Here is a 21251-nt window from a genome sequence, read left to right on the forward strand (position 1 = left end):
TACTCTAACCAATGACGCATCTCGTTTTGGGGCGAGCCCCCGCCACGCAACCAATCGGAAGCGAGGAATCGGATCCGTGCCCTCGAGTGCATTGCGATGCGTGTCATGTGACAGGCCTCTGTGAGAAATGCCAACATGGAACCGTGGCAAGGACGATGTTCTTCCCAACAATAACATTGAAAGGGACATCTGGATCCATCCTATGTCACGCATCCGCAATCCGGACACTTCAATCCGTATTTACTCGAGGTAATGAGGCATGCGCGTATCGTTTTCCGTTCGATAAAGCAAACCGAAGTCGATTTTTAAACAGGGGGTCGGATTCGATCTAAATGACCCCACTTTGTTGAACTTGACACCTGTTTCTGGGAAGGTAGTGGCCGTGTTGTGCAAAAGCGTCGGTTTTGCTCGTCTGTGTGTTGAGAGCATGTGTGCAGGCCTGTTTTCCTGCCCTGCTGACGCACTTTTGTGAAACACATGTCTGGTGCCTCATGCGTGCGCTGTAGCTGAGCATCGGCGCGGTGTTTATGCGAGTACGATCGCATCGTTTGCCTGTTAAGTGGTTTAGTGCGCATTGTGATTTGTTTAGTGATGGTGATTTGTGTTGTGATGGTGTTTTGAACAGCCCCTCCTCTTTCTGGCCCCTGAAGCGCGGCGCTTTAATCTCCGCACGCGCTGTGATGATGGGCATGGGCGCGTGTAAATATTGGCTCCGGAACTATTTTGACACCTATCGCATCGGATTAAAACATCACATATACTAACCTGACTAAATACTGACCTGACCTAACTTTAATGAGCCGTTTTGTAACCAGGTGGTTTTTATTGGATGTAGGAATTATGCTGCAAATCGGAAATTTGTGCAAAAGAGTTTTTGTTCATGCTGGGGGCAAAAACAATAAATACAACAAATAAATACATGTGTGTAAAATTTATATAAAAATACGTTTTTATGTGTGTGTATGTATGTAAACATATTAGTGCTGTCAAATTATAAATCACATCTAAAATAGTCTGTTTTTCATATACATAAAATATGTAGGTGTACTGTGTGTATGTGTATGTATAATATATATATATATATATATATATATATATATATATATATATATATATATATTACAAACACACCCACACATTCATGTATATATTTAAGAAAACAATTCATTATATAATATGTAAATGTCAATATAAATATATACACAAATACAAATCAATATATATAAGTTGTGCGTTTATATATACATTAAACATATACGCAGTGCACATAACAACTTTTATTTGGATATGATTAAGAGCGCACCACATACTTCTCCTCAATATTCAATTTCTAACTTTTTTTTTTCATTGCAGTGTTTACAAATCGTGGCAATACCTTCGGTCTTCCTCCGATCCGCATTTCAACAAATGGTCTCCATAAGTGACAAAGCGGTGGCCGCTGCTAATGAATCGTTTGCGGACCATGCCTTGGCCACCCTGCCCTTCGTGGAAGTGGGCGGCAGCGAGAGCAGCGAGAGAGGCAGCTCCATCTCCTGCTCCAGTCCCGAAACCGGAGATGCCGGAGCTCAGCTCGGCTACAGCCCGGGGGAAGAAGACGAGGACGATGGGCCGCTGCAGATCTTTTTAGACTCCACGGAGGAAATGTTGACTCAGCCGCCCAAGCTGCCTGATTTTATACCCCAGCTCTCCAGCACCTTCTCTCCGACCCTGGAGGACATTGAGGAGTTCTTGATGGAGAAGATGGAGCTTCTCAGCGATGCTCCTCTGAGTCCAGAGGAAAAGTCGAAGGAGGATGAGCCTCCTATACAGCCGTCTTCCCCCGGTGACCCGGGGCCGAAATCCAGCCCGACCGCAACGCCTCCTGCCGCTCAAAATGTTAACACCGCGGCTAATGCTGCGCCGGTGCTCGTCGGTGCTCCGTTTGTGCTTCAATTACAGCCTCTCCAGCTAAGCCACGCCCTCCCACAGCCAGACGCCCAGTCGGGTGTGGCCAACGGGCTCCGGGTGGCCCACCTGGTGCTCGGTGTCCAAGGGGCACAGAACATTACCCTTCTTTCACCACAGGTGCCCTCAGCAACTCTCCTCCCCATTGTGGGCGAGGCCGGCAACCAAGACCAAAAGTATGTGAAGATCGCTCCCTTGCCTATTGCCGTCAGGGCGGTCGGAATCGCGGGCGCAGGCCTGGTCAAAGCCATCACCCCACGTCCATCCAGGACCTCCACGGAAACCTTGCGGGTGCACAAGTGCTCTCACCCCGGGTGCGAGAAGATGTACACCAAGAGCAGCCACCTGAAGGCTCATTTCCGCAGACACACGGGAGAGAAGCCCTACCTGTGCAGCTGGCCAGACTGTGGGTGGAGGTGAGCACTGGAGGTTTATTCATGGAAATAATCAACGTGACAGCGAGAGATCTGTGATCCTGTTTGCTCCTGTAATCGCTTGTGTAGCTTTTTTGTACAGTGCAGATCGTTTCAAAGCTCCGGCGTTCCTCAGCTATGAAATTAAGTCAATCTCAGCTGCTCTAAGAAGACAGCAGTGTCGTCGTTCAACTCGGTGTAGTCCTCTGATGGTTCAGATTAGTTTTATTAACGGAGTGAATGTGCATTAGTTCATCAGTTCAGCTCTGCAGAAGATAAGCGTGTCGTTATATGTTGTTTCTGTGTAAGATTCATTGGTGCGCAAAAAATATTTCTTTATAATCTTTCATAAAAACCTGCTCCACCTCTGAAATGACTTTTCTTTTTGGCCATGCCTTGTAACGTAGGAGTGAACACGATTGAAAGACGTCTATTATGCTTATCAGCGCTGCATTTGTTTGTTTAGCGACATTGTGAAATATTACAATTCAAAATAAAATAACTGTTTTTCGATTGCAAATATATATTTTAAATGTGATTTATTCCCGTGATATCGAAGCGTCACATGATCCTTCAGAAAACATTCAAATAGAATTACTATTAATGTTCAAAATGGTTGATTATAGAAAATAGAAACCACGATACATTTTTATAGGATTCTTTGACAAGAAAGTCGAAAAGAACAGCATTTATTTGAAATAGAAACGTTTTGTTACATTATAGATGTCTTTACTGTCACTTTTTATCAATTTAAAGGCCTAGCTTAATTAAAGTATTAATTTCTTTAAAAAATTAGAAGTGTGGTTTATAAAGAATATTAATAAAAAATAAACAATGCTCAAAATATTTGATTGTCTGGAATATCTCTTTGTGAGAGTCTATAAAATCTATAAAAAAAATAGAAAGTTCATATTAAAATGATTTCTAATATATGTCCCAGAAGCACAAAACCAGTCATAAGTAGCACGGTTATATTTGTAGCAAAACCCAACAATATATTGTATTGAGTCAAAATGATACGATTTTTCGTCTATGCCAAAAATCATTATGCAAAGGTCATGTCTTATAAAGATATTTAGTAAAATTCCTACCGTGCACATATCAAAATACTTTGTTTAGGCAACTTTAAAGGTGAAAATGACTTATGACTGATTTTGTGGAGCTGGGTGATTATGATTTCATATTGGACTGAAGATCATGTGACACTGAAGTATGGATTAATCAGGAATAAATTACATCGAGATATATGCATTGTGTGTATGTGTGTGTATTTAATGGAAAACAGTTACTTTACTTTTAAACATTGCTGTTCAAACAAATGCAGCCTTTAAAAAGATCACACGAGCAAGTCATAGAAATTCATTAGCGTTCGATTGAAAGCCGAGCTGATGTGTATGTCCTGCTGTGCTTTGTGATTTAAAGGTTCTCTCGCTCTGATGAGCTGTCCCGCCATCGGCGATCTCACTCGGGGGTCAAGCCTTATGAGTGCACAATGTGCGACAAAAAGTTCGCCAGGAGCGACCACCTGTCCAAACACACCAAGGTGCACCGGGGTCCTCGCGCCGGCAGGCTGGTCAGAGCAAACGTCTGATCCTGGATAAACCTGGAGTCCGAGAGGGAAAGCGGCGACATCTAAAACGGCCTCGCAAGCTGTAACCCCTCCGCCTTCATTTTTGTCTCCGTTTCCTCCCCCGGTTTTTTTTTTTTTTTAAACCGTTTATCCGGGCGTTTGTTTATCTTGGTGCTACAGTCAGCTAACTTGAAACTCAGGGATGTGATTGTTAAGCTCGAAGCAGATTTCAGTCGATCGGTTGTGAAGCTCGCGGTCGATTTCATCGCGTTTCGTCCTTTCGCCGGCGTGAGGCTACGGGTCGAGCCGCGGCAGGTTTTGAGATCTGTTCTTATTGCCTTTAAACCGAGGTTGCGGGAAGTCTGGAGATCCAGTGGGCAATACGGAGTGTGATTTGAAGAAACCGCATTTCCTGTACAGTTTGTGAATATTGTGTTATAACCAGGTGAAAATATACAAGGAAAACAGTATTTTGGTCGGTAACTAAAGCAAGGATGCTGCAGAATTGCCCTTAAATTAAGAAAAATATGCACTAAGATTTAGGCTATGATATTATGCATTATCAAACATGGCCTCTGTCAGGGCGAATCTAGAGAGCAATGCAGTATTTAGTCATATTTTATCCAAAAATATTAAGTAAAACAAAAAAGAATGTTTTACTTGTATGTTGCGTGAAGAAAAGATTCGTTTTGACGTAGTTTTGATGACTTTTAAGTGTATTTAATTCTCCAAATTACCAGTAGCCGCGCAAAAACCTCTATTATTGTTATGCAGCAACATCTAATTCTCATGATCATTCAAAAATGATACTAATTTAATTGCCATTGCTCGAAGAATAATTTGCAACGTGCACACTTGTGGAAGTATTAGCTATTAAAATCAATGTATGCGGATTTCTATTAATCTAACGAAACAAAAACAATTATAATAACTATACATAACAATAACCAAGAGCCATGAGAATATATACAGTTTTTTTTCCGCAGAGAATTCGAGGCGGAAATGCACTTATAAAAAAAAATCACGATATTAAAAAAAGTGACTTAATTAAATTTTTTTATTTTGATATTTCTCTGTGAGGTTCATCTTACTAAATGCTCTTCTGAAGCACAGCGCTTTTAAAGGAATTCATATGCAATGCAAAATTAGGTTCGATGCAGTTTTAAAACGCGCTTTAACTTTATTCAAACGTTTTCGTCCCAATCGCGTTGAAATTTCCGAAATGTTCTTGGCCCAATCACATCCCTGCGGCAGCTGAAAGGTATTTATGCATCAAGTTGCTTTCCACATTTTACTTTAATTTTTTTTTTCTCGTGCCTCATCTCTCTCAGTCTGTTGAGAGCGTATGCCAAACAGGGCTCCGCGGGGGGCCGTGGATAACATCACTACACGTATGGACGAACTTACGTACTGTAAAACATATATAAGCTAGAAACAGTTTTCTCTTCGATCTGTAATCACGCAAAGAGAATTGTTTCCTTTATGTCGTCGTAATGTGCTTTGCATTAGATAAATGCATTTTTTTCTACTTAGTGCCGTCACGGTTGATAAGCTAAATCGCTGAGGACAGGTGTTACTGTTCACAAAAAAAAACTGGCAGCTGATCGCTTCCTGTCGATATGAAGCTATCTGGACATCATTCTACCGATACGTCATCGAACGCTTCAAGTCTGTCAATAATGGGACTGTGCTCGAGTTTCTATTTTGAGAAGGTCATGTTAATCTACACACATGGAGTGAATTTTCTTGACATCATCTTGCCTTTTTACATCCGGTCTTAACTGCTTTATGCATTACCCCCCCCCCCCTCAATCTACTTAGTAGCTCATGTAATCTTTCATGAACTATCAGGTGCTCTACATACTTGCTATTTGGACTACTCTAGAAGTTTCTGAACGATCTCGTAGGTACAATACATCCTTTTTATCCGACCGAGAGCATCCTGATTTACAGTGTTTTTCGACTAGTGCTGTCATGTAAGTTCTTCTTTTTCTTGTTCTCTCTTTTTTTTTTGAAGAGAGATGTCTGTTTTTTGGGGTTTTATAACATTATCATCCTTGATTTTAATTTTTTTTTTTTTTTTTTTTTTTCTGCCACCAGCTTCACCCCAATAAAAGCATTAAATTATTTCCTTTACCTACAACATCACGTTAATGCATTAACAGTTTTTTATTTACACTGACCACCCAACTATAGCTGCTCTCGTACCATATAGCTGGTCAGATTTAGGTTATATTTTGGAATAACTGAAAAATGCTATTTTCCTATGTAAGAAAATAAAGTAAAAAAAAAAACAAATAAATGAACTTTTGGAAAAGCTGTGATATGTCACCTTTAAGGTTTAAAGTCCGATCGGCTATTTAAAGGACACTTCTGGGTTAAATGCGAGTTAAATCTTGAGTTTACTAACAAAGTCTGCAATTTCTAACCAGTATTTTAATTCCTGTAATGATCATGTGAAGGTAAACCGGGTGACTTTTTTTTTCTGAAAATGTAAATCCTTGTTGAGTGTTTTAGTATTACTTAAATACTATATATATATATATATATATATATATATATATATATATATATATATATATATATATATATATATATATATATATATATTATTATTTTTTTTATATGCATTTGTCATTCTTATTAGTTTTGTTTGCTTCTATTTTATGTTGGTAGTATTTCAACTTTATTTTCTTCATTTTAAAGTTTCAGTTATATTTAAAATTTTCGTTTAGGTTTTCTTTTAAATCTTTACGTGTAATTTTTGCTTGAATGTTTTTATTTCATTTATCTGTATTTCAATTTTATTTTTAGTCATTTCAGTACACCTTATTATATTTCAGTTAGTTGAAATCAAACATTTTTATTTTTCATTATTATTATTATTATTAAAACTGCTGGTGTGGTTTTAGAAATGCGTAACAATAACAATTAGTGCAAAGACATGAGAGATTTCTACGCATAACCAAAAACATATAATTCTATTTAGAGACAATTTAAAGCCTAATTAACAGACATTTTTGTATGCGAGAATGAATTGTTTGAAACAAAACGGCAAATTTCACATTCCTGCTTTAACCCTCCAGTGTATTTCCCCCCATATTTCCATTATAACTACATGCATTATTGTTTTTACAAACTAGAGGAAGAGGTCAAATAATTGTTGACAGAAATCTTCTGTTTTGCAGTTTTATGGGTGTTTTTAAATAGGTGATTATGCTTTGAATATCACGGTTTTCTTTATAATATGCTTAATGTCGGTGATAGTGCGTGTTTTAGGAGAAGATCTGCACGGAATCGTCCACGAAACCCTTCTAGTAAAGGCAACAGTCGCTGGTCTTCTACGGCAGGAATGTTGGGCTTGTGCCTGCATTTATTTTTTCATGCTTATTTTCTGCAGAGCTGGAATCTGTTTGGAAGGCAGAAGACTAAAATTACACTTTTATTCTGCTACTCTTTCCTACGCACATGGCACAGGAGTATAAATGAGACAATGTTATAAATAAATCATGGAGGGTGTGGTACATTTTGATCCAGTTGCATCAGAAGGGGGTGTCTACAAACTTTTATCTGTGTAGTTGTTGACAGTTAATATGTAGATGTAAACGTTTTGTTTTGATATATAGGGGGATGTTATATTTTGTATTGTATTACTCGTATCTATCCGTCTCTGTCAATCATCTGTCGTTTCTTATCGAAATGTCAAAGTGCAATCAAATGGGTGGTATATATATATTTCATTTTGACATTATTATATATATATATATATATATATATATATATATATATATATATATATATATATATATATATATATATATATATATATATATATATATATATATATATATATATATATATATACATACATACATATATATATATATATATATATATATATATATATATATATATATATATATATATATATATATATATATATATACACACACATACATTGATAGGTAATGTGTTTTAATACGATCATAGATGAGATGAGATCGTCCATCATGAGATGATCTACATGCTTTCACTGCACTTATCTTGTACTGCATTTCTCGAACTTGCACCTCGAGGATTTTAACGCTGTTCAAACTAAATGGACCTGATTTTTTTTTTTTTAAAGATTCAAAAATCTGAAGCTTTGTTCCGGAGTTTTATCGAGCGCTGTTGGAGTGAAAGTGTTTAGTCTGGTGGGCTTGTTGCTTCCTGTTTTTGTATTATTGTGGTTGCGGCTAAAAATACGAGATCGTGAGATGCAGAACCCGTAGCGTTTCTCTTTCCCACTCGTCGCCCGTTTTTGTCGTTATCGTCGTAAATAAGTTATAAAACCGCTTTAAATAGTCGCGTTTATATCCGTTCGTTAGTTTGATGAGCCTAAAGTTTGCTAAGATTCCGTTAGCTAGCGGGCTAGCACGCTATGCTAGCTGACCACCAAATCTCTTTACACCATGTAAACGTACAAGAAAACTCTCTGTATTTTTTCTTTTGTTTATTTTTTTTGGCTTTAATCCGTCAGAAAGCCCTCCAGGACCGAGTCTGGAAAGCAAAAAAGCTTCTCAGGTGAGTCTGACAGACATTAGCTCGATGCTAACGCACGAAACTCATGTTCTAACAGGTTGCAGTTTTAACATTTTTAGACATTCGAGTAACTTTCAACCACTGTGCAATTTGTTAACCTATTAAGAATTGTAGACGAATATGACATTTAAAACGAATGGTAAACGGTGTACTTTGACCCGTCTGGGCTGTTAAATGTGGTTGAATTGACGTGGATGTTTCGCATTAACACGTATACAAAAGTATTAATTACATAAAGTTTTATGGAAGTTTACGTGGATCTTTTGGGGTTAAATACACATTTAAGGTTCATTGTCAGAGTTTTTGCCAACATTTGGTTCTGGAATTTTAAGTTATCCTCAAACAGATGTATGTGTGTCTCACTTTAAACGTTTGTATTGCATTCTGTATAAGAATATGAAATCTGTAATTATAAGATAAGATCTAGGACGAAAATCAGTGTAAATTTAGTGTTAATATTAAATACCCAGATAGGTGTACATGATGGCAGCATGCACCGTTACACTAAAATTGTGTAAAAAAGCGTAATTGTGTAAAAATAAAATAAAGGGTCGTTCAAGTCTTTTAATCTTTTAAATTAAACATAGTAACATTTTCAACATGTGCAGCGGGCCCCAATGTGGAGCTCTATGTAATTGGCGATGATTTCTAGGTTCATTTTGTCCTGAACTCTTCATTTAACATTCCCAGACGTCGTCTCCTACAGTCTGAGGAAAGCTGTCACGTCTCGCCTCTGTGTTTCTATATTTGTGTGTTCTGTTCTGTCAGATTGCATGTGGGAGACTTTTTTTTTTTCGCTTTCTTTGGCAACTACCAGCTGGATATCGGATGAGTCAAGGCAGATTTAGTTTTAATTTAAGCTGCTTACACACACGCACACAGTCGTCCTGCACTCTCTGCATTGCCAGGATTACGCCGAAGTCCAGTACCATTTGGATTTTAATATGGTGTGCATATTTACCGTGTTTTTGAACTGTTGCTCTACGTTTGGTCTTTTAAGATATATAACATGGTTTACGCTGGTCATGTCAGTCCGTGGCAATTTATTTGCGCCCATCTAATTGATGTGTCTTTTGATTTCGATTTCAGCCTCTGTCTGGATTTTTGCCGGAATATGCCGTGACGTGCCGGTCAGTCTGTGAGCGCCAACAGGATCCCGTTAGGTAACGTTTCCCTCAAGTCTGCGAATAGAGAAGGACATGGACAGCTCGGTCACTCTGTGGCAGTTCCTGCTGCAGCTTCTGTTGGATCCCAGCAATGACCAGCTCATCTGCTGGACCAATGACGACGGAGAGTTCAAACTGCTGCAGGCAGAGGAGGTGGCCAGATTATGGGGTGCCCGCAAGAAGAAACCCAGCATGAACTACGACAAACTCAGCCGGGCTCTGCGTTACTACTACGACAAGGTGCGTATTGTCAGCAAGCACCTGAAACGTTGCGTTTATTCTCATTTATTCTTTTTATTTACACATAATTTACTTTTTTAGTGACAGCTGATCTTATAAACCTGCATCAAGGAAGAAGTTTGTAAAACAGAAACAAATTTAAATCAATACAACTATATTAAAGGGGTCATATGATGTTGCTAAAAACAACTTTATTTTGTGTATTTGTTTTAGTGCAATGTTTATGCGGTTTAAGTTTGAAAAACATTATTTTTCCATTGTTTTTCCTCTAAGCTCCCCCTTCCTGAAACGAGTTGATATGTATAAAACTCATCTTTCTAAAAATGATGGCTCTGTTTGGCTATCCAGTGCGTTGTGATTGGCCGAATACCTCAAGCATCTAACGGAAATGTTACACACCTTACTATAATGTGGCCCAGTGCTATGACACCAAAAAAATAAGAGTCAGTGGCCAAAACTCATGTTTGAATAGTAAGTAGCAGGTTCTTTTAATAAGAAAATGTAGCTTACTAAAAGGTTGCGAGTCAGAAGCACAAGACTGTACTTAATTTATAGTCTTCTTTATGGTCTAGTTTATTGAACTCTTCTGGAACAGTACGGTACATACAACTTAAACACTGATTTCTGATTATGTCCTCTTTTGACAAGTTACAAAATCACGTAAAGCAGTATACATTTTACCGTTTATTGGTTTTGTTTTCTTTGTTTGTAAATATAGAGCTTGATGTAGTTCCAGTTCCAGCAATTCAAACTGTAAACTGTTCTACACAATATGCTAACAAATTATCTGTAACTTAATTATATATTATAAAATATTTTATAAATTATGTAAAATTATATTTAAAATATATTTTATAACAACTGTAAATGATAAAATGATTATAATTAAGTTACAAAATAATAATAAAAATAAATAGAAATAAAATAAAAAATATTATTATTATTATTATTATTATTATTATTACTGAGCTAATCTTACAGGCTTTTCTGATTTGCAGGGTAAACACTGCTCATATTTAAATCAGTGTTTACTATAATTGCTAGCTTTCAGCCCTCTCATCGCCCCCACAGTCCTCCACCGGTTTTTGTTGTTGTAAACACACCATCAGGTCACATTGAACTGGAGTAAGAGGGTCACGAGGCCCGTTAGTGCAGTAAGAAAGTCATGGCCTCTCACTAGGAGTTCGTTCTTGAGTGGGAGCCGAGGGTTTGGTGCGCTAGCGTTTTAAGCCTCATCTTGGCACCGCAGGGCAAAATATATCGTTTTCCACATTCTTTCTGGTCTCTTTAACATGGGTTCATTTACTTAATTGCATGTTATTTTGTTAGTCCAAGTGAGAGAGCGTAGAAGAATGCAACAGACTGGATTGTAAAAATGTACATGCGAGAGGTTTTGGTGGATTGTTTGGGTGATTGCTTCGATATTTTTAGTCGTATGTAGAACTGAGTTATTCATCAAACCGAAATAAACACGAATTTTCTCGAATCTCTCTGTTTTTTTCCCTTGCAGAACATCATCAAAAAAGTAAACGGGCAGAAGTTTGTTTATCGTTTTGTATCGTACCCTGATATCCTAAAAGGAGATGCCATGTCTAGGATAGAGGGCGCAGACGGCAGCTCCAACGGACCTCTGCCCCTCTCCGACAAACCTGCAAACATCTCCAGGGATAAAGACAGCAAAGCCGTCCCAGATCGAGGTGCAGGAACACCGGGTCAGTCCAAACCGTCCAGCCGGAATGACTATATCCACTCCGGCTTGTATACGTCCTTCACGTTGACCTCTCTGCAGTCGGGAACGCAGCTTTTTAAATCCATGAAGATCGAAAATCCAGGAGAAAAGCTAATGGAGAAAAAGGCAGCCCAAGAATCGCCCCAGCCACCCACCGTCATTAAATTCGGGACCATGCCACAGAGCAAACACAGCGCTCCGTCTGTTATAGGGATGCCTGAACTTCTAGCACAATCTGCTCAAGCCTCACTGCCCGCTCTGACGGAGCAAGAGGCCAAACAGGCCGCCGTCTCGCACGTAGTGTGTGCGTTTGTGGACAATCCCACCTCAGAGAACGCCATGATGGGCTTCCCGTTCTCAAGAATCTCTTCATCGCCTCTCACTCGTTCCCAGTCGCCATCCTCCTCTCCGATGACGGACTCCCAGGAGCTGGTGATTGACAGCGAAATCGAGTCCCTCTCCTCACAGCCTTCAGAGTTACAGCTGCAGGTATGACACTTAGTGCTGATGCCTGCTTATGCAGTTCTGCCTCTGGGAAAATACAATAAAATATAAATCATGTCAGAGGAAGGGTGGTGTCCTAGAATCCTGGAGCTTTTCTGAACCAGAAACATGCACAAGAAGATGTTTAGGCGTCTCAATATTTGATTGTATTTTGATTCAGAGAGTTGCTGTTACAAAATTATTCTTGATTAGATTCAGTTTTTTTTTTTTATAGTGTCTCATCAGAGCCAGTCAGTGTGAAAAATAAAACATTGAGAAAACTTAAGTTTAAAGTAACCAGCTTCAGCAGATTTTTAGAATTTTCTCAAATTGTTGAAGTTGAGAGAACTCAAAAATCTGCTGAAGCTGTTTGCTTTAAACGTTTTATTTTTTCTTTGTTTTTACACTGTACGTCTTGTTTGTAGCATATGTCTTTTCAATAAACAGAATTGTTCATAGTTCATTTATGAATAACACTTATGTGTGTGTGTGTATATATGTATGTGTATATATATATATATATATATATATATATATATATATATATATATATATATATATATATATATATATCATATCATATTATGCTTTAATGTAGCAGGAATAGGGCCTTAAATCACTTTAAATAAAAATGTAATAATTTTCTAAATCAAGCATATTTTGTAATGTTAATATTAAAAAAAATGGTCATCTCAATGCTTTTAAAATTCTGCAGTGTATTGTACAGTGATCATGCCCGTCTTTTTCTCCTTGTCTTGATCTGTCAGGATCAGCCCACCTCTGTTTCCAAGGGCACTGTAGCAGTGTCTGAGATGTCTGAATCTCCACCACGCAATCTCAGCGGAAAGTCTAAGAAGCCCAAAGGCCTGGAGTTGATGCCCACGCTGGTGGTGACCAGCTCTGACCTCAGCCCTCTCAGTCTGTGCAGCCCATCCCTCCCAACGGCCTCTCTCACCCCAGCCTTACTGCAGGTCAGTATCCTCCTGACCTCCCCGTCACACATGGACAATGCTGTTGTTTTTTGTTTTTTTTTTTGCTGTCATTGATTTGTTGGAATCATCAGACCATCAGCAGATTTTGTGTGGGGTCACATTATGTGTTTGTCTCACTAGAGGTATATCCTCTTGTGCAGTTGTCTCACATCTTTTATATATTGCTCAGCCGGAAAAGTACAATTTACCAAGTTTGGACCACTATTTATCCTATTCAGGCCACTAACTACCCATTTAGACAGAATACAAGTGCTTGACCAATACACTACTGTATTTTCAGGATCATTACTCCAGTCTTTAGTGTCACACGATCCTTCAAAAATCATTCAGATATGTTGATTTGCTGCTCAAAAACATTTATTATTATTATTATTATATATGTTGAAAACAGCATTTAGAATTAATAGAAAGTTCAGTAAAACAGCATTTATCTGATATACAAACCTTTATTATATATTTTATAACATTCTGTGTCATCGCTTATGATTAATTTAAAGCATCCTTGCTGAATAGTCATTTATATATATATAACATAAATACATTAATTCTATATATGTATCTATCTCTCTTGAATAAAAAGTCGGCATATTAGAATAATTTCTGAATGATCATGTGACACTAAAGACTGGAGTAATGATGCTGAAAATGTAGTAGTAAATTGCATATTAAAATATATTCAAATTGAAAGCAGTTTATTTTAAATAGTAAACGTATTTCACAATATTACTGCTTTTGATGTATTCTGCATTGTATAAATGCAGGCTTGGTGAGCACAAAACATTTGTTTAAAAAAATGTTATTGTTCAAAAACAATGAGTTTTCTTTTTTTCTTTTTTTTTGTTGGTGAAATGTGCAAATCTTGTCCGAATCCGTTTAATACGCAAAAAACGCTTGCAGACAGGCTGTAGTAAAATTACAAGAAAAATGACCAACGATGATAAAAAATCATCACCATCTCAGAGTTTCGTTTTTAATAAGCACTTACAACTAACATATAACCAATGTGTGGTTTATGACAAGGTTGAATCGTAGTCCTTTTGGTTGCGTTGATGTAGTTTGGAGACACCAGAGGGCAGTAGTGCACCACTTGAACTCGAGATGTTCTGCCTTGGAGACTCATTGGCTGTTTCATGATCGTGATCATATGGTGAGGTTTAGCTGGATGCTGCTTTGATGGATCACCTCGTTAAGACTGCACAATCTTTGCATTTACGAGCACTCATACAGCCAGCCCCAAAGGATCAACCTCCTGCTGTCTCTTCAGCGAGATGAAAGATGAAATATACTATAATTCAAATCTATTATTTATGGTTTTTGGGGAAATGCAGCACCCTTGCCCCGTGATTAATTCTTATTGCTTCTTAAAGTCTCATTAAGCCACTTTTAATTAAACATTTATATTTCAGGGTTATGCCTCTTGCAAATGCTTTTGTGCCACGAGTGTTTGGGAAGGCATCTTTAATGAATGCGAGTCATTTTGTATAAAGGTCTGAAAAAGTTCACATTTGTTGCAGACACCCCTGCTGCTCACACCCAGCCCACTTCTGTCCAATATCCATTTCTGGAGCACACTCAGTCCGGTGGCACCCCTCAGTCCAGCCCGGAGGCAGGGCACGCATACCCTCTTCCAGGTGAGCCCCTAAACTTAACAGCGGTTTTCACACTCGGGTCCAAACCCAAATTTGATTCCAACCTCCGCAAATGTTGTCATTCGTATTCTAATCACGTCACGTGAGAGCACCACAGATACTCATTTAACCCGAAATGGTGCTGGTGCGCAAACAAGCCTGTATTTCCACTGATAAAAATCATAAGCAACACGATACAAAGCTTTTAGTGAAAACCGCTTTGTTGAATATAATGGGAGCGATCTTTTTGTTTGAGGTTTAGAGTTGTGTAGGATTCCCACGGTCCTGGTAATATCAGGGAGTTTCAAAAATGTCATTTTTAAACCTTAAAATATATTTGTAGTGAAGTATTTATTTTCACAGTATGATTCTATTTACAACAAATGCATTACGATATTTTAATTATAATATGTTCCTTTACAGTTGCTGTTAAAATGTATTTTTAATTATTTGGCGTAGTCATGGGCTGTTAATTATTGAATATCAATTTATGATTCAATTTATGATTTCTCGCGGACTCATTAGCTTCAACGTGAACTATAACTTTGCTGCTTATTAATAGTTAGTAAGGTAGTTGTTCAAGTGCTGGGAAGGATTAGGGATGTAGAATATGGTTATGCAAATTATATAAGCACCCAATAAACAGCCAATGTGTTAATAAAAGTCATGGAAATAAGCAAATGTTTCCTATTATAGTTAATTATTTTACTCAGCTTTTTTGCAATTAAATGTAATAGTTTTAGCACCAATAAGTAAAAAAAAACACTGTTTAAATCAGCTTTAGACACATTGAGATGTTCACAGTTAAATTACATCACGCCAGAAATTCCTTTTAGTTTTTTTTTATTCTGTTTCTTTTCTTTTTATCAGTTTCCGTCTGTCCTGAGTTCCACACAGTTCTCTGTTCCCGTGTATAATTTAGACGGCACCAACACGCCCGGCCCTCTCTCGCCCGACCCACAGAAGACATAAGACGGGGACAAAGACCGGCACACTTCATCTTTGCCTCATGCTCTTGATTGATAAACACAGATTAACCTCATTCTGTTCACCTGATTTGGGACCCTTCAGGTAACAAAGATTTATGACCGCCGTTGAAGCGTCAAGAGCATCCGTTTGACTCTCGAACCTTTGCGATGTCACCGCTACTTTTCCTTCGGATGTATATCAAGCCATCAGACGGTGTCTGCGGGACACTGTAAATCTTTCGTTTCTATTTTTTTTTTAAAATGCGCTGGTCTTCAGGGATCGGCGCTAGTGTGACTAAAGCAGATGGCCGTTGATCTGCACAGCTGCCAAAATGGGATTTCATCTCAAAACGTCCATTGTTCGATCGTCAGATTGAATGTCCTTGCGTTTTGTTTCTCGTGGATCAGACGCAGAAGAGATTCTCACGTGACGTCGGCGCCGTGTGTTTGTACAGCGAGATCCTTGTTCTGCTTTGGATAAAGACGGATCATTTTGTACATAATCCAACAAGTTCACCTCGTCTCAACTCGTGTTTGCCTTTTGTTTGAGAAGTTCTCAAACAAACCTGCCTTGCCAAGCTAAACCGCCCCTTTGCCTTGTGATTTTGATAATGGTGACCTCTGTTTTATCTTGTACCTTTCCTCATGCTGCTCTTACCGCCATGCGTTTAAAGTGTTCTGTAATGACATAAACAGCACTGCACTTATTAGGGCTTTCGCTCCTATTCCTGTTTACTAGCCATCCAGAAAGTAGTGAACTAGTTGGCTTATTTTACTAAAATAATGTCCCCCAGGGACGCAGTTTGCGTACAGCTTGCCTGTCTACATCTACAATTCGGCGGTTCGCTCGGCGACGCTAACGGGCGCAACCTTCAAACACTTTGTCCTTCGAGAGCCACATGAACACAATCACTTGACGTAACGAATACAATCAGAATCAGTAGAAGTTTATTTGGGATAATTCACCAAGTCATTCCAAACCTGTATGTCTTTCTTTTTTTATGAGGAACGCAATCTTTCGGGCGAACAACGTTCGCAACATTCGACCCCATTGACCTTCGATTCGGAGACGTATAATTGCAAATATCATCTTTTGTGTTCCAAAGAAGAAATAAAGTCATGGGGGTTTGCAACAAAATGACATTTCGTTCACTTATGAATATTGAGGCTAACACTCAGGGCGTTCTTGATGTAACCCTCATCACGCTTTAAAATGACATCTTATAACATTAACCCCATCTTTTTTTGGTGCTTTGACCATGATGCACATTTTTGAGTACGGCAGATTGGCGTCGCTCACGCTGCAATGCTTGATGGCGACTGTGTAATGAAGCGTGTTTCCAAACACGCCCCAACGCCATTGAACCATTACCGTAACGCCACCAGATATGCCCCATGCTTATCATGCAAATCTTTTCGTATAAACCATTTCCTCCTCTCTGAAAGACTGGAAGCCATTAGGAATGATTTCAGTTGAGTGGGAAAACCCAAGGACTTGCTTTACTCCAATAGACCGCCGCTTCACCATTAATCTAATGGAGCGTACACAGCATAAAATGGAATGGAACGGCACCGGCTCAGTGCTTAAAGCCTTATCCCGCCATTAGGATGGTTGGATTGCTGGCGATCGGTTGGATGTGTACCGTAACTGGATGGCTGTCTGTAGAGCCTGTGCCAAATGCTCAAAACCATTCCTGCATTTGTCAGCTTTCCCAGTGTTGTGCAAGATTCAATCCCCCTGCAGAATGCAATCTACCTTGGACAACGAGGCAAAGCTGTTTGTAATGCCCAGTCAGAAGTGTCTGCCATTGTTGTAGCTGGTTAGCAAGGTCCAGTTAAAGGAATAGTTCACCCAAAAATGAAAATTCTGTCATCATTTACTCATCCTCGAGTGATTCCAAATCTGAATGAATTTCTTTGTTCTGCCGAACACAGAGGAAGACGCAACCAGGCTGTTTTGGCTCACCATTGACTTCCATAGTATTTCTTTTCCTAATATAGAAGTCAATGGTGACCCAAAACAGCCTGGTTATGAACTTTCTTTAAAATATCTTCCTTTGCGTTCGGCAGAACAAGTAAATTCATGCAGACTTGGAACTACATAAGGGTGTGTAAATGATGGCAGAACTATTCCTTTAACCCTTTCTGGTAGGTTAGACTGTATATTTTTCTCCATTGATGGTCATTCAGAACTGCCATGCATTTTTGAAGGGAACAAATATATTTGAGTTTGCATTATAATAAATATATGCAAAAATTTAAATTACACTTGTTTTAAGAAATACTTTCATCCAGGAGGATGAAATAAATAAATAGTTAAAAGTCAGTGAAGATATTTCTATGTACTTTTGAATGTTCTAAATGTCAAAGAATCTACATCATTTTGAACAAAATTAAAGTCTCAATAGAAATATTTATTACAGTTATATTAGCATATTATACTAACTAAATATAAAGTTTTTTACAAGAATAAAATACATTTTTACTAAATACAGTATAAAATACAGTATTAATTCACCGTTTTACTGTTTTTGCTTTAGCCTTCAGAAACATTAAAAAGAAACAACTTTCACACAATTTTGTGTGCCATATTTCAAGTATCATTTAAAAGATTCATTGATTGAAGTAGTGTTTATGATCAAGCATTGTATCGAATACCCAAAGCACGTTTGTGTTCTGAAAGAAAATTGAATATTGCACAACTGCAGCGAATATATTTAAGCATCTGAACCAAATTCTGCAGCAAAACGTGTGATGTCAATGCAGTGCCAGGGTGTTGTTTTTGTAGAGTGTTTGCCGGTTTTCCACCTCCACTTATAAACCAGTATAGGAAATTATTACCCATATGTTGCACAATATAAAATCCTACCTCTAAGAGTCTTAAACTCGGCAAGCCGTGATTTGTAACTGACATGCATTAGATGCAAAACTGGAAAAAGGCTTAAATGCTGACATTCAAATTGCAGAAACCGAGCTCTGCTCTGTTAGTCCCTCCCTATAGGACCACTTAAAGTGCAATGACAAAAATACAAAGGGACACACACACACACACACACACACACACGCGCGCGCGCACGCACGCATATACATACGTATAAGCAAGAACTGTTTAGCATCTCAAATTAAGCTCTCAGGTATTGTATGATTACCCACAGTTCACAAAGCTCCGTGTTTATACCTAACATACATAAAGTGATTGGAGTTGAACAAACTGCAATTTCACCCTCATGCTAATGCGGTGCCTTCTTGTCCTGTTGTCTGTCACAGGATACATAGGATTGATCTGTGTTAAAATGACTTTCGACAGCATTTGTGAGCACAAGAAAAGTTTTAGGATTCAATTTCTTTTGTCCTAAAACCCAAATCGTTGTAAAGTAAATGTTACATAATTGCAAGCTTAAGTTGTATTTAACCCAGAATAGTTAATTAACATATCATGAACGTTGATGCTAAGAGCTAGAATCTGTATTCGGATCCAGTGGGAAGCGGATCATATGAAATATTGAAGGTTTACTCATACTTTCTAGTGCTGTCTGTATGCATAAATGAAGCACAGAGGCGTTTTATTCCATTTAATAGCTGTACAAGAAGTTTTTTTTCTCATTTTTTAAAGTTTTTCTGAACTTGTATGACTCAATGAGATGTTTTGCAGAACGTCCCGACCAAACACAAAGATACGTACGATTTGTGCTTAATAATTGTTTTTGTTTCTGAAGCCATACCGTTACGTGCAAAGTGCATAGAACTTTTCCAAATCGAATTTATGGTGCTTCTGTGACCTTTTTGGACCTGTAAATCTTTTCATTGCGCGGAAAAAGAGCAGCTCGGACATTCTGCAAAATACCTTCTTTTGGAGGAAAGAAATTAAGGTGGATTTTAAAATATTCCTTTAGGAAAACGTTTCTTTGTACATACAGTAAGACGTGACGGGGTGTCTGTAGCACTGTGCTGTTATTCTTTCACTTTGACCCGTTTTCCCGAGGTCCTGTATTGCGAAAGCGTCTTCATTTGCATTCCTGCAGAATTCGGGCCGTGTTTGATTGCTCTTGCCTGTATCGTGAGCACCGCACATGCAATTGCCTTCTCATAGAGGGATATTGAGTTGCTTAATGCCTTTTACATTTCGAATAATGGATTTTGTGCAGTGTGCAATGTGATTTGTTTTTTAACCCGTTTCCATTATTTTTGTTAAACGCTCTCTTACCCGCTTAGATTCTAATTTTTATTTTTTTTAGCTGTTGTTTGGGAGGAAATGCAGCTTAATTTGGCTGCGATTATTTTTACTTCATTAAATAGTCATTTGTTACGTTTCTATGAAAATGCTAATTTCTCCCTGTAATGGATAAAATGGGATTGTTGTATGTGTTTAGTTGTTAAGAAACGATGTCTTTTTGTTTGAATTTGGTTTTCTCCCAAGAACATTTACCTATTGTAGCCATACCGAACATCTGTTGTATTTTAATGTGAGCCTAAAGCACTTAAAATAGTTGATTTTTTTTTTTTTCCCTCTCTCCCATTTCGGCACTTTGTAATTTTTTTTATATTTTAAAGAATGTGTTGTTAAGCTAATCTCATTCTATTACCAGCTCCACCACCCCAAACACTCACATTTTGGTTTCGAATCAACATTCGTAAACTATGCATTTTAAACTTTTTTGCTGCACAGAGATTTTGTAATTACTTCTAATTAATTCCAGCATAAATAAAATTGTATTTTATGATTGCTTTTTCGATTACTGTAAATGTATTTTCTCTTCAAAGAGATTCGCACTCCAAAAGTCAAAAAGCTCTATTTTAGAAATAGAAAAAAGGCACTTTGTATGAATGGGGTACAAAATGGCAGCAAACGCCAGTCTTAAAGGGATAGTTCAGCCGAAAATGAGAATTCTGTCATTAATTGCTCGCCCGCATGGCGTTCCAAAACCGCAAGATCTTTGTTCATCTTCGGAAATGAACCGTCTTAACTGTGTCCTTACTACTTTTCAGAGCTGTCTATGCAGGGTCAGAAGGCTCTCAGATTTCATCAAAAAAAAAAAAACTAAGGTCGTACAGGTTTGCAAAAATACAGGGGTGAGTACTTAATGACAGAACACACACATACACACACACGTCATTCCTATTGGTAAATTTGTACACATTGTTCTTAACCATATACTTAATTCCGATATATGTAGCTAATACTTTACAATAATTTAACATTAATGTATTAACATGAACGAACAATGAATGCTACATTACAAACTTTATTAATCATAGTTAAGAAATAAAAATACAGTAATTCATTGTTTATTCATGCTAGTTCACAGTGGATGTCTCTTTATAATTTATATGAAGCTTGTTTACCACTGAATACAAACCAACAGTGAAAATTATTTGAAACTCCATCCATTGTTTTATTTGAACTTTATTGCAAGAGCACCACAACAAAAATTACAAATCAACTCTTTAACCCATATTTCTCAAATTCTGATAAGAATATATTTTATATATTATAAACTCCATATACAAATTACCATCTTTATGTATCATAAAATATT

The 21251-nt window shown here is 37.8% G+C and overlaps 2 protein-coding genes across 3 annotated transcripts; both read left to right on the forward strand.

Annotated features, from left to right (window-relative positions):
* The first annotated feature begins 99 nt into the window (after nt 1-99).
* si:ch211-117k10.3 (Krueppel-like factor 15) lies at nt 100-6244 on the forward strand. The gene is made up of 3 exons (XM_043252771.1): nt 100-249; nt 1354-2360; nt 3780-6244. Exons 2-3 carry the CDS (start codon nt 1408-1410, stop codon nt 3946-3948), a joined length of 1122 nt encoding a protein of 373 aa, XP_043108706.1. The 5' UTR covers nt 100-249; nt 1354-1407; the 3' UTR covers nt 3949-6244.
* Nucleotides 6245-7930: 1686 nt separating this feature from the next.
* Nucleotides 7931-20833, forward strand: elk4 (ETS transcription factor ELK4). Of its 2 annotated transcripts, none has more exons than XM_043251405.1 (6): nt 7931-8490; nt 9598-9914; nt 11425-12132; nt 12894-13097; nt 14633-14749; nt 20701-20833. In XM_043251405.1, exons 2-6 carry the CDS (start codon nt 9708-9710, stop codon nt 20794-20796), a joined length of 1332 nt encoding a protein of 443 aa, XP_043107340.1. In that variant the 5' UTR covers nt 7931-8490; nt 9598-9707; the 3' UTR covers nt 20797-20833. The 2 variants fall into 2 exon arrangements, with proteins under 2 accessions (XP_043107340.1, XP_043107339.1); XM_043251404.1 differs by lacking the exon at nt 20701-20833 and adding an exon at nt 15617-17670 and having other exon boundaries at nt 7932-8490.
* The last annotated feature ends 418 nt before the right edge of the window (nt 20834-21251 follow it).

The sequence above is a fragment of the Puntigrus tetrazona genome, chromosome 11 (assembly GCF_018831695.1).
Source record: "Puntigrus tetrazona isolate hp1 chromosome 11, ASM1883169v1, whole genome shotgun sequence".
Taxonomy (NCBI): Eukaryota; Metazoa; Chordata; class Actinopteri; order Cypriniformes; family Cyprinidae; genus Puntigrus; species Puntigrus tetrazona.

Excerpts from the sequence above, each read along its gene's own strand:
- si:ch211-117k10.3 (XM_043252771.1), top strand. The coding sequence starts at position 1,408 with ATGGTCTCCATAAGTGACAAAGCGGTGGCCGCTGCTAATGAATCGTTT. Across the intron at positions 2,361-3,779 it reads TGGCCAGACTGTGGGTGGAG|GTTCTCTCGCTCTGATGAGC; the intron begins GTGAGCACTGGA and ends TGTGATTTAAAG.
- elk4 (XM_043251404.1), top strand. The coding sequence starts at position 9,708 with ATGGACAGCTCGGTCACTCTGTGGCAGTTCCTGCTGCAGCTTCTGTTG. Across the intron at positions 9,915-11,424 it reads TGCGTTACTACTACGACAAG|AACATCATCAAAAAAGTAAA; the intron begins GTGCGTATTGTC and ends TTTCCCTTGCAG. Across the intron at positions 12,133-12,893 it reads CTTCAGAGTTACAGCTGCAG|GATCAGCCCACCTCTGTTTC; the intron begins GTATGACACTTA and ends TTGATCTGTCAG.